This window comes from Diceros bicornis, chromosome 1 (assembly GCF_020826845.1).
Source record: "Diceros bicornis minor isolate mBicDic1 chromosome 1, mDicBic1.mat.cur, whole genome shotgun sequence".
In the NCBI taxonomy this organism is placed as follows: Eukaryota; Metazoa; Chordata; class Mammalia; order Perissodactyla; family Rhinocerotidae; genus Diceros; species Diceros bicornis.
Window position 1 is genome coordinate 58,869,658 of NC_080740.1, and position 13,253 is coordinate 58,882,910.

Sequence of the window (13,253 nt, forward strand, 5' to 3'; positions counted from 1 at the left end):
CACATCCTTCTAGTTGCTGTATGTGGGACTCGGCCTCAGCATGGCCGGAGAAGCGGTGTGACGGTGTGCGCCCGGGATCCGAACCTTGGCCGCCAGCAGCGGAGCACGCGCACTTAACCACTAAGCCACGGGACCGGCCCCATTTTTGTGAACTTTAAAAAATTTTTTTTGTGAGGAAGATCAGCCCTGAGCTAACATCCATGCCAATCCTCCTCTTTTTGCTGAGGAAGACTGGCCCTGGGCTAACATCTGTGGCCATCTTCCTCCACTTTATATGGGACGCCACCACAGCATGGCTTGACAAGCGGTGCCTGGATGCACATCCAGGACCGAACCCAGGCCGCCAGCAGCGGAGCACATGCAGTTAACCGCTGCACCACAGGGCCGGCCCAATTTTTGTGAACTTTTAATGTTGCAGTGTCCCAGGGCTCAGTCTTCAGACATTTAAAAAAATGTATCTAGAAAATGAAGTAGCCCTGCCTCCTGCTGGCATTTATGCCTCCAACTGCTTTCCAAGTGTAGAATAGGCAGTAGCTGAGATCGTAGGGGCCAGAAGTGGATTGACATAGGCTGGAAGAGGAATCCTTCTTTGGCTGTAGTGTTGATGTTTCAAAGATGCTGCTGCTTCTTCTGCTAAGGAAGTGGTCAGCGAAAGCATGGTGTGCAAGAAATGTGAAAAGAAACTTGGTACTGTTATCATTCCAGATATATGGAAAGATGGTGCAAGGAATACCGCAGAAGTAGTGGAAGAAAGCTGAGTGAAAATAAAGCTTTGACTTCAAAAAGCAAAATTTGAAAGAATTTTGGAAACATGGAAAGAATAAGTTTTCCACTCACAGAATTTCTAAAAGTTCTGTGCACCAGCCATGTTCTTATTACTTCCATGGCTGTGCCTACAAAAAGGGCATCTGTGCCATGTGTGGGGAAAAGGTTTCAGATACCAAAAACTACAAGCAAATATCTGTCTAGACGGACTGATGAAGTTTCCAGTTTTCTGTATGACTACTTTCTGCTTTGAATTTTCAAGGCATAACATAGATGTTCAAGTTACAAAATAACATTTTACAACAAATAATCAAGTTTAAATGAGGAACAAAAATGAATACACTCACACACTTAATGATCTCATCAAGTCTCATGACTTGGGCCCCAGATCATAGAGTCATCTTTGAACATGCCTTATAAGCAAAAAATCCTGTGAGCTCTGCCTTCAAAATATGCACATAATTTGGCCACTTTCCCTCTTCTCCACTGCTACCACCCTGATCCAACCACCAACATCTGTATTATTTTAAAGAGCTTTATATTGAGATATAATTTACAACACTAAAATTTACCCCTTTAAAGTGTACAATTCAGTGGTCTTTAACATATTCTCACAGTTGTGCAACCATCACTGCTATCTAATTTTAGAACCTTTTCATCACCCCAGCAAGAAATCCTTTACCTTATTAGAGTTACTGCCCATTCCCAATCCCGCCCCCCACCTCGGTCCTAAGCAACCACGAAACTTTCTGTCTCTATCCACCATGATTTCTTGACTGGGTTATTAATATAGCTTCCTAACTGGTCTTCTAACTTGTCCTCTATAGACTATTCTCAATATAGCATTCTCAATATAGCATTCTCAATATAGACCCTTCTAAAATGTAAACCAGATTATGTTACCCTCTGCTCAAAATCCTCCAGTGGCTTTCTATTTCACCCAGAGTAAAAGCCAAAGCTTTACAGTGGCCTAGAAGCCTTAAAAAATTCTGGTCCCTCATCCGGCCGACGTCATCTCCTGTATCTTCTAGAGCCTGTGTACTGGGTAATTCCTCTTCCAGGAATGTGCTTCCACCAGATAACTGCAAGGCTCGCTCACCTCTCTCAAATCTTTGCTCAGAAGTCATCTTCTCAGTGAGGTCTATTCTACCCACAAATATAAAATTGCAATCTCTAACCCTCACCCCCAATTCTCCTGATCGCTTTGGCCCTGCTTTATTTTTTTCCATGCACTTACCATCTTCTAACACACTATATTCTTTACTCTCCCCATTGCAATGCAAGGACTTTAAGAACAGGGACTTCTGCTGCTTTGTTAAAGATGTATCCTCAGCACTTAGAACAATGCTCGCCATGTAGTGGGAGCTCAGTAAATAATTGTTGAATGAATGAATAAATGAATGACCAGAGTATTCCAGGCAGAGGGAAGAGCAAGTGCGAAAGGAAAGAATGCTAGAGTGGCTAGAATCTGTTGAGGGGAGCGGACAGAGATGAAGGTAGGGAAGGTGGCATAGGAGACTGCTGACCGCTCTGTCCCTGTGTCCCCCAATTTAAGTTCTGAGTTCCTCTCCTATTTCTCTGTCTCCTTTGAGGAACCTGCTTCCTCCATCCTTAAATTAGACTGATGTTTTCCAAGTGTCCTTTCTCAGCACTTTCCCTTACTCCATCCTCTCCAGGGCTGGGTGAGCTTCCCCATAGCTATGACCTCACAACCACTTCTACACTGATGGCTCCCAACTTCTGTATCCAGCCCAAACCTGTCTTGTCAGATCTAGATCACTATGGCCAACTGGTTACTGGACTTCTCCACCTGGGGGTCCGTGAGGCACTTCAAGCTCTTAAGTGCCCTTCCCTCAATCTTCTTTTTCTTTTGCATTTCCATCCCGCTGAGTGAAACTATCTTCACCTAAGCCAGAAGCCTGGGGCATCCCTCCATCTTCACTCACATTCAGGCATCCTGGGACTGTCAGTTCTGCCTCTTTCAGAGCTCTTGGAGCCATCCTTCCCCTCATCCCCATGGCTACTGCTGTCCTGGTCAGGTCGTCACCCTTGCTCACCTGGACTCATTCAATAACCTCCTTAGCACTCTCTTAGAGTCCAATCCTCCATCCTCCACATGGCCACCTATGGGCTTTTTCAAACACTTACTTGATTCCATTAATTGTCCATTTAAAACAAATGACTGACTCCTCATACTCTGCAGGATGGCCTCCAAGTCCCTTCATGACATGCTCTTACTTACCTCTCTCTTCTGCTCAGAGGAGGGAGAGATCTCTTGAGCTTATTAAGAGCAAAAGCTCAAGTCCTTACCGCGCCCTATATTTACTGTTTCTCAAAATCTCTTTGACAAGGGACCAAGTTTCTTTCTGAAAGTTCCAATCCATTGCAGATGATACTTTTTAAAAATACAATAGAAATATTGCTGCAATGTGAAATTTTATACAAGTTTCTAAACACTTATTCTTGACTTTTTTACTTGTCTCCTCATAGTGCAGTAATAAACAATTTGCAGGCTGGCACGTGCCTTGGACCATATTTTGAGTAGCACTGCTTTACAAGGCCCTACATGATCTGGCCCTGTTACCTCTCTAACCTTATCTCCTACCATTCTCCCTCATCACCCCTGCATACCCTGCTTCAGCCACATTGGCCTCCTGACTGTTTCCTTTAACATCCCAATGACCTACGGATCTTTGTGCTTGCTGTTGCCTCTGCCTGAAATGCTATTCCCCTAGATATCCTTAAGCTCTCTTTCCCAATTCACTCAGGTGTTTGTTCAAATATCCCCTATCAGAGAGGTCTTCCCTGACAATCTTATATAATGTATCAATTCTCAACACCGTCTCCTTTCTCTTCACAGCACTTATCACAGTCTAATATATTATATGTTTATTGTCTTCTCCTCATCCCCACCATCCAACTAGAATCTGAACGCCATACGAACAAGACCTTCTGCTTTATTCCTGCTATATTCACAGGGTTTAGCATAGTGCTGACATATAATAGGCGCTTGAATGAATGAATGTCTCCAGCTTCCATCACCAGGATCTCCAGCCCTACCTAATCAGTTTTAATTCCCAGATCTGGCCATATACTTTCAGGTTTCTTTCTTTCTTTCTTTCTTTCTTTCTTTCTTTCTTTGTGAGGAAGATTAGCCCTGAGCTAACATCCATTGCCAATCCTCTTCTTTTTGCTGAGGAATATTGGCCCTGGGCTAACATCCTTGCCCATCTTCCTCTGCTTTACATGGGATGCTGCCACAGCATGGCTTGACAAGTGGTTCACTGGCGTGCGCTCGGGATCCAAAACTGCAAACCCCGGGATGCCACAGAGGAGCGCAAGGCTGGCCCATACTTTCAGGTTTCTGAGCCTTTTATCATGCTGCCCATTTTTGTCTGGATGTCCTTCCTGAGGAAGTGATATTTACCTCTCAAAACCAAGGTTAAATGTCTCCTCTTCTGTACAGCCTTCCAGAGGATCACCCTTCCCTCATGGAGTTGATCCCTCCCACTCATTGAATCACAACTATCTTTTCTGTGTATGTCTCCCTTACTGGATTGAGAATCCCCTGAGAGCATGGATGTTGCTGATTCATCTTTGTATACCAGGCTCCTAGCACAGGGCAGGAGCTCTGTAACTGTTTGGTGAAGAATGCTCAGAGCGATTCAAATATAAGAAGCTGTTTGAGGTGGTTAATTCTCTGATGCTAGAAATGTTCCAACAGGCTGGATGAAGTCCCCTTGGGGATACTCCAGGGGGGTTTCCTGACTGAGGTTGGCAGTTTATTTAGCTGTCCTCATGATTCTTTGAGTCTGTGGTCTGGTGACCTGTGTAACTCTCCCATCAATGTTAATTTGCATTCTCCATTCCTATCTGTGTGGCTCTGGACACTGGAGGGAGGCAGGCTGGAGGGCTGCACTTATATGCCTCCTCCCACCCCTCTACTAGGTCTCCTATGAGGCAGGTATCTAGCTTTCTGATGGATATGATTGCCTCCTCGATGTGAAGAAGAAGAGACTCTTAGAAGGAACAGCACCTCTTGGCTGATGTCCTGGATCTCTGAGATAATGTGTTTCAGAGGGCACATCCTGTTAATTGCCTCTGAAAGGTCTAAGAAGCTGTGAAGAGTCTAAGATGGTATCCTATTTGCAAATCAAAGAGCCAGCCTGAAACAAGTGCACACACATATACTAACATAATCACGAGATCTCTGGTTCAGAGACAGATTTTTAATGACAGCATCTTGTATCGGTTCCCCATGCCTCATTAGATGGCACAGTGAAAGCCAGTGTACACTACAGGAGAGGAATGCCGAAATTATGAAACTCAGAGCTTATGTCAGACAGGTGGCATAGCTATTCCTCTTTCCTGGAGGGTAGGGGAGAGAAAGAAAGAGAGAATAAGCAAATGGTTATGGATTTTATTACCTTTGAAAGGGTGTACTTGGCTCTTGGAAAATGCGCTGGAGAGGAAACATTCTGTATCTTCCTAGGCATGTTAACCATTCAACCATCCTTTAACACAGGCGCCAGTCATCTCAGAAAGCCCCTATAGCACAGAAACCTGATGTTTCTCCCTAACGTTCCCCTGCCCCTTCTGCCCCTAGAGTTCTTTTCTTAGGTAGGGCAGTTATGGTTTCTAGAGAGTTAGGATGAAGAAAGTCTAAGTCTAATGGATTCCCTATCCAGCACTGTGCCCAGCACACAGCAGACACCCAGTAAACATCTGTTGAGTGAAGGACACAGACCGTTGTTTAAGATTTTAATGAAGATGGGGCAGAGGCTTGGTTGGTTAAGACGACCTGACGAGGCTCCCCAGAGCCAGGGCAATCTGAGCCAATTCATTCTTCTCCCCTGGGCCTTAGGCGAAGCCCCCCGCCCCTCGAAGCAGCGCCAGAGTTCCTGACATCCCCACAGTCAGGGCTGAACCCGCACAGGCTGCGACCACGCCGGAGGTCATCGAGTCTTCTTGATGAACATCTTGTTGTTTGGAGGCTCCAGGGTCTAGAAAGGGATTCCCGTCCAGTATCAGGTTAGTTACCCCCGCCAGCTCGTCTGCTCGCGGCCCCCTGTTTAGCCTGTTGCAGCTGAGATCAAGCACGCTAAGCTTGGCCGGCAGTCCTTTAGGCACCTGCTCCAGCCCAGCGAACGACAAGTTGAGAGAGCTCAGTGCGCTGGGCCACTCACACGCGGGAGAGCCCGGGGCGGCGGCGCGCAGCGAGTTGTGGCTGAGGTCTAGGCTGTGGGGTTGCACACCCGCCGCCGCTATCGCCGCGCACACGCCATTGGGCGTCTGCATCCCCGCGTTGCGTAGCGCTAGATCCCGGAGGACCGGGAACTTGTGCGGACAGAGAGCCGCAATCAGCCCGCGCTCGCCCAGTTCAGGATTGTCAGACAGGTCTAGAGTTTTGAGGGCCGGGAAGGTGCGCAGCTGTGCGCAGGAAAAGGCCAGTGAGTGTGCTTGCGCAATGTTCAGTACCTCGAGACCCGGCTTGAGCCACTGCTGCAGTTCGGCAAGCCAGGAACCTCCTGTCGTCCACGACACGTTACGGAGACTGAGGGTGGAGAGCGCAGGCCCAATGGCTTCTAGAGGCTGCGGCGGCGGCGTGCCGGTTACCTCCAGGTCCTCGAGCGTCAGTTCCTTGAGGCGGGAGTACCCGAGCACACGCAGGAAGGCGATCAGAAGCAGGGTAGGAACCTGTGCGGCGCCCACTGTGAGCCGCCGCAAGCGCAGGGTCTTGACAAGGTCAGCATACTGCTTCGGGTCGGCGTTGGCGCCCTTTAGAAACTGTTCCAGGCTGCGGCCGCCGCCACGGATCTCCACCTCGACGGCGGTCATGCACTGGAAGGCACTGGACCAGTCGGGCTGAGGATCCGTGAAGTTACAGACGCAGCGGAAATTGTCATCGTCCAACTCGCAGGGCTCTGGTGTGGCTGCAGAAACGCGCAGCAGTGGCAGCAGCAGCAGCAGCAGCAGGCAGGGCGCGTGCACCTGGGAGGAAAGCGGAGGTCAGGGCGGCCCCAGCAGGTCCCTGGGGTTCTCCGAGTAGGCCCCCTTCGCCCCCAAGACCATACACTCACCATGGTCGTCGATAGGTCCTCCGAGCCTCTGCGTCCTCGGCGGACTCTGGAAAGGGCTCCGGCTTCTTTCCTACACAGCGGCACTCGCTGGCTTCCAGGCTCCACACACGTATTTGTCCTCTTTGGTGGCCTGAGAGTTTATGTAACCCTGTTATGTCACTCTGTTCCCTCTTCTGTGAACCCTGGTCACTCCTCACCTCTCTTTCATCCAACCACCCCTTTCACTACCCTTCTGGGAAATTTTGCAATAAAGGGTGTTGCCGCGAGAGGGGCTGTAACAGGAAGGATCCTGCAGTGCCCTGCTGACTCAGGCTCCCCAGGCTTGCCTGGCGGGTATGGGAAAGGAAGATCTCCAGTGCCTCAGGCCAGGATTCTCGACCGACTCAACCAGGTACTTTCCTTAACTTTTCCCTAGCCTTGGTGGTTACTAATAACATCCTGTCTGGATTGGACCCAAACCCAATCCTCTGAATATCCTCAGATATTTAACAGGATATTTTGTAGAAGAGATTGCAGACTTCGTCTACTGACTGCAAGGGCTAGAATTAAGTTCAAGAGAAGGAAGTTGGTTTGAAAAACAACTCTCCTTCCTTTTTTTTCCTGACTTGTTCTTTGTTTAACTTTGTTTATTAAAAAGTAATAGCTTTCTTAAAAGTAGAGATGTTTAATTGACCAATTACTAGTAAGGAGATTGAAACAGTAATCAAAAACCTCCCAACAAATAAAAGTCCAGGACCAGATGGCTTCACTGGTGAATTCTACAAAACAGTCAAAGAAGATTTAATACCTATCCTTCTCAAACTCTTCCAAAAGAATTTAAGTGGAGGGAATGCTTCCAAACTTATTTTATGAGATCAGTGTTACCCTGATACCAAAACCAGAGAAAGACACCACACAAAAAAGAAAATCATAGGCCAATGTCCTTAACGAACTTACATGCAAAAATTCTCAACAAAATATTAGTAAACCAAATTCAACAATACATTAAAATGATCATACACCATGATCAAGTGGCATTTATTCCAGGGATGCAAGGATGGTTTAACATCCACAAATCAATCAATGTGATACACTACATTAACAAAATGAAGGCTAAAAATCATGTAATCATCTCAATAAATGCAGAAAAAACATTTGACAAAATTCAACGTCCATTTATGACAAAGACTCTCAACAAAGTGGGTATAGAGGGAATGTACTCAACATAATAAAGATCATATATGACAAACCCACAGTTAACATCATATTCAACAGTGAAAAGCTGAAAGCTTTTCCTCTAAGATTAGGAACAAGACAAGGATGTCCCTTATCACCACTTTTATTCAACATACTATTAGAAGTCCTAGCCACAGCAATTAGGCAAGAAAAAGAAGTAAGAGGCATCCAAATCAGAAAGGAAGAAGTAAAACTGTCACTATTCGCAGATGACATGATATTATATATAGAAAACCCTAAAGACTCCACCAAAAACTGTTAAAATTAATAAATGAATTCAGTAAAGTTGCAATATACGAAATCAATATACAGAAATCTGTGGCATTCCTATACACTACTAATGAGCTATCAGAGAGAGAAATTTAGAAAATAAATTGAAGAAGACACAAATAAATGGAAATATATTCTGTACTCGTAGATTGGAAGAATTAATACTGTTCAAATGTCCATACTCCCCAAAGCAAGCTAGAGATTCAAGACAATACCTATCAAAATTCCAATGGCATTTTTCACAGAACTAGAATAAATAATTCTAAAATTTATATGGAACAACAAAAGAGCCTGAATAGCCAAAGCAATCGTAAGAAAGAAGAACAAACCTGGAGGTGTCACACTCCCTGATTTTGAACTATACTACAAAGCTATAGTAATCAAAACAGTATGGCATTAGCATAAAAACAGGCACACAGATCAATGGAACAGAATTGAGAGCCCAGAAATAAACCCACACATATATGGACAATCAATTTACAACAAAAGAGCCAAGAACATACAATGGAGAAAGGACAGTTTCTTCAGTAAATGCTGTTGGGAAAACTAGATAGCCACATACAAAAGAATGAAACTTGTGTGTCTTACATCATACACAAAAATTAACTCAAAATGGATTAGAAACTTGAATGTAAGACCTGAAATCATGAAATTCCTAGAAGAAAACATAGGTGGTAAGCTCCTTGACATTGGTCTTAGCAATGTTTTTGTGGATCTGACTCCAAAGGCAAGGGAAATAAAAGCAAAAATAAACAAATGGCACTACATCAAACTAAAAAGCTTCTGCACAGTGAAGGAAATCATCATAAAAATGAAAAGGCAACCTACTGAATGAGAAAAGATATTTGCAAATCATATATCAGAAAAGGGGTTAATATCCAAAATATATAAAGAATTCATACAACTCAACAACAAAAAACAACCTGATTAAAAAGTGGGCAGAGGATCCGAATAAACATTTTTCCAAAGAAGACATACTGATGGCCAACAAGCACATAAAAAGATGCTCCACATCGCTAATTATTAGGGAAATACAGATCAAAACCACAATGAGGGGCCAGCCCATTGGCATAGTGGTGAAGTTTGTGCACTCTGCTTTGGCAGCCAGGGGTTTGCAGGTTCAGATCCCGGGCACAGGCTGATGCACTGCTTGTCAAGCCATGCTGCAGCGGCATCTCATATAAAGTAGAGGACGATGGGCACAGATGTTAGCCCAGGGCCAATCTTCCTCAGCCAAAAGAGGAGGATTGGCAACGGATGTTAGCTCAGGGCCGATCATCCTCACAAAAAAACAAAAAAACAGAAAAAGAACGCCACAATGAGCTATCATCACCTCACACCTGTTAGAATGGCTATTATCAAAAAGACAAGAAATAACAAGTGTTGGAGAGGTTATGGATAAAAGTGAACCATCATGCACTGTTGATGAGAATGTAAATTGGTGCGGCTATTATGGAAAACAGTATGGATACTCGTCAAAAAGTTAAGAATTGTGGGCCGGCCCGGTGGCGCAAGTGGTTAAGAGAATGTGCTCCGCTGCGGCGGCCTGGGGTTTGCCGGTTCGGATCTCAGGCGTGCACTGACGCACCGCTTGTCAAGCCATGCTGTGGCAGTGTCCCATATAAAGTGGAGGAAGATAGGCACGGATGTTGGCCCAGGCCCAGTCTTCCTCAGCAAAAAGAGGAGGATTGGCAGATGTTAGCTCAGGGCCGATCTTCCTGACACACACACACAAAAAGTTAAGAATTGAACCATGATATCATCCAGCTATTCCACTTCTGGCTATCTATCCAAAGAATACGAAAACACTAAGTCGAAAGGATACATACACCCTCATGTTCATTGCTTCATTGTTTACAATAGCCAAGATATGGAAATAACCTAAGTATCTATCGATGGATGAATGGATAAAGATGTGGTGTATATATATATATACAATAGAATACCACTCAGCCATAAAAAGAATGAAATCTTGCCATTTGCAACAACATGAACAGACCTTGAGGGTATTACGCTAAATGAAATAAGTCAGATGGAGAAAGACAAATACCATATGATTTCACTCATATGTGGAATCTAAAAACAAACAAAATGAGCAACCAAACCAAACCAAACAAAAACAAACTCATTGATACAGAGAACAGATTGCTGGTTACAAGAGGGGAAGGGAGTTGCGGGGTGGGCAAAATGAGAGAAGGGGGTTAAGTATATGGTGATGGATGGTAACTAGACTTTTTTTGGTGATCACTTTGTAGTGTATACGGATGTCAAATTATAATGATGTACACTTGAAGCTTATATAATGTTATATACCAATTTTACCTCAATTAAAAAAAAAAGTAGAAGTGTTTGACAGAGACACATTGGCCAAGTTGCTCGATCTCTTACAGTTTCAATGTCCTCATCCTGAAATTGAGAAACAGGGTACTTCTACCACAATTTTCCCACTTGCACCTAGCTCTCCCCTGCCCTCCCCCCAGCACAATTCCTATGTCCTAGGAAGGAAAGGCCAGCCCTGTGTTGAATGAGGATTAACTCATTCAACTCCTCAGGTGAGGAGTAACTCACATGTTTTGCCAAGAAAAAAAGTGTCCCGGAGGGGTAGGGGTTTTGCTTTTACAACAGTGCTCACAGTTCTGCACCTCTGGGTTTCTGGGGAAAGAGCTACATGAAAAACGTTTGAGGTGCTTGCCCTGTGGCATAGTGGTTAAGTTTGCACCCTCTGCTTCCGTGGCCTGGGGCTTGCGCGTTTGGATCCTGGGCGCCGACCTACACACCGCTCATCAAATCATGCTGTGTTGGTGACCCATATACAAAATAGAGGAAGATGGGCACAGATGTTAGCTCAGGGCCAATCTTCCTCAGCAAAAAGAGGAAGATTGGCAGTGGATGTTAGCTCAGGGCCGATCTTCCTCACCAAAGGGAAAAAAAGTACAAATAAAATTATGTTTTAGCAAAAAAAGAAAAATGTTTGAATTCTCACTTCCCCTATTTCCCAGAAGTAACTTCACAGCTGTCCTCATGTCAAACAAGGGGGCCTCATTAAACCACACTGCCCTCTGTGTGTCCTATTCAGAATGCCCTGCTATCCTGAGCCATGCCCCAAGGCCAGACCAGGTCACTGGGACATCCCTGAGGACCAAGATGTGACTATAGGTCAGTGTTAAATACACTCACTCTGCAGTGAGACAGCCACGCTTGAAATCCCAGCTCTACTACTGAGGTTGTGAGACTTGGGCAAGTTTCTGGGCCTCAGATTTCTGGGCTTCTGCTTTGTAAAATGAAGATAATAGTAGTACCTGTCTATGAGTACAGTCTTTGGCACAGAGCCACATTTATTGATAGTGATTGTTATCTTCTTCATCAGAGCCTCTGCATTCAGAAGACTCAGGCCACTGAAGCCTGGCTCCTCAGCAAATCCCACCACTCTAGGAGAGGCACTCTGGATGAAGGGTTCAGGCTAAGAAGGGCAAGAATGCCTCTGCAAAGATCTCCAATTCACACCTTGATTCAACAAATATCCATCATTTGTCGACCAAGTGCCAGGACTAGTGCAAAGCCCCAAAATGCAGACATGACCATCACACAGTCCCTCAAGTACTCCAGTAGGTTGGGGAGGCAAACACAGATCCAGAACTACAGTCCATAGTGAAGAGGACCCTTACAAAGGAGAGACCAAGGACTTACGGGAGCTCTAGAGAAAGGAACAGCTAGCCATGTAGTAAAGAGGTCATGGGGCTGTTTCTTACACGGTTGACAGTGTTGCCAGGCAGATAAATGCAAAAAAAACAGTTTGGGTAGCTATAACTGTCTAAGCAGACACTCTGGGAGGAACACAGATTTTGCCTAGGGATTTATCTTACCTTCCCCACCAGGAAAAAGACGTAGGTGTTAGAAGCCAGCCTGTCCCAGGAGCAAAGGGACAAGACCCAGACCCTATCCCCAGCCAGAGCATGGTACACAGCAGGTGCTCAACAAATGGCTGTCCAGGGGCTGGCTGGATGCTGGGCTTGGAGAGAAGATGTGGAGGACAGGATGATGGTCTGCAGATATTTAACTAGATGTTTTGTGGAAGACATCAAAGACTTCACGGATTTCCTGCAAGCGGTGGAATTAAATTCAAGGGAAGGAAGTTGATTTGAAGAACAACTCCCTTTCCTGGATTTGTTTGTACTTGTGAATTTGCCTGCGTAATAGCTTTCTAAAAATTAGAGGACTCCAGTAAAAATTCTTTTTTTTTTAAATAATTTTATTTATTTTTTTCCCCCAAAGCCCCAGTGGATAGTTGTATATCATAGTTGCACATCCTTCCAGTTGCTGCACGTGGGACGCGGTCTCAGCATGGCCAGAGAAGCGGTGCATCGCTGCGAGTCCAGGGTCCGAACCCCGGGCTGCCAGCAGCGGAGCGCGTGCACTCAACCGCCAAGCCATGGGGCTGGCCCTCCAGTAAAAATTCTTAAGCTCTACCAGGACTCTACTCTCTTGGAGCTGTGAAGGGGATTTGGGGGGAGACAACATCAAACACTTACACTATAATGACAGCTGTGACAAGGGTTTTGAAGGCGAAGTATATGGTGCTATACGCTCTTATAAAAGGGACACTGGTCCAGTAGTTCTGAGAAGGGGACACTGGAGTTGAGATCTTGAGGATGGTGTTTATTAAGGAAAGGGTGCTGGTTGGGTGGAGGGACAGACAGAGACAGGGCTCTAGGCAGAGTAACGGCCTGTGCAAAAGCCAGGAGGAGGAAAAGAGCCGGGCTTGTTTAGGTAGCAAAGAGAAGATCGCAGGAGAGATGAGTATGGAGGGGCACCTTTCCAGTCGCGGCTGGAGAGGTATGCAGGGATTAGACCATGTAGGGCTTAATAGGCCACAATTCGGATTTTGAGGGTGAAGAACATGGTTTTTAACTCACCAGTGTTTCC

The 13,253-nt window shown here is 45.4% G+C and overlaps 1 protein-coding gene and 1 pseudogene across 1 annotated transcript; one reads left to right on the forward strand and one right to left on the reverse strand.

Moving 5' to 3' along the window:
* Window positions 1-656: 656 nt before the first annotated feature.
* Window positions 657-969, forward strand: LOC131406482 (cysteine-rich PDZ-binding protein-like; annotated as a pseudogene).
* A 4,544-nt stretch (window positions 970-5,513) lies between these two features.
* CD14 (CD14 molecule) lies at window positions 5,514-7,059 on the reverse strand. The gene is made up of 2 exons (XM_058542615.1): window positions 6,846-7,059; window positions 5,514-6,756 (listed from the first exon to the last, which is right to left on the reverse strand). Exons 1-2 carry the CDS (start codon window positions 6,846-6,848, stop codon window positions 5,626-5,628), a joined length of 1,134 nt encoding a protein of 377 aa, XP_058398598.1. The 5' UTR covers window positions 6,849-7,059; the 3' UTR covers window positions 5,514-5,625.
* Window positions 7,060-13,253: the final 6,194 nt, after the last annotated feature.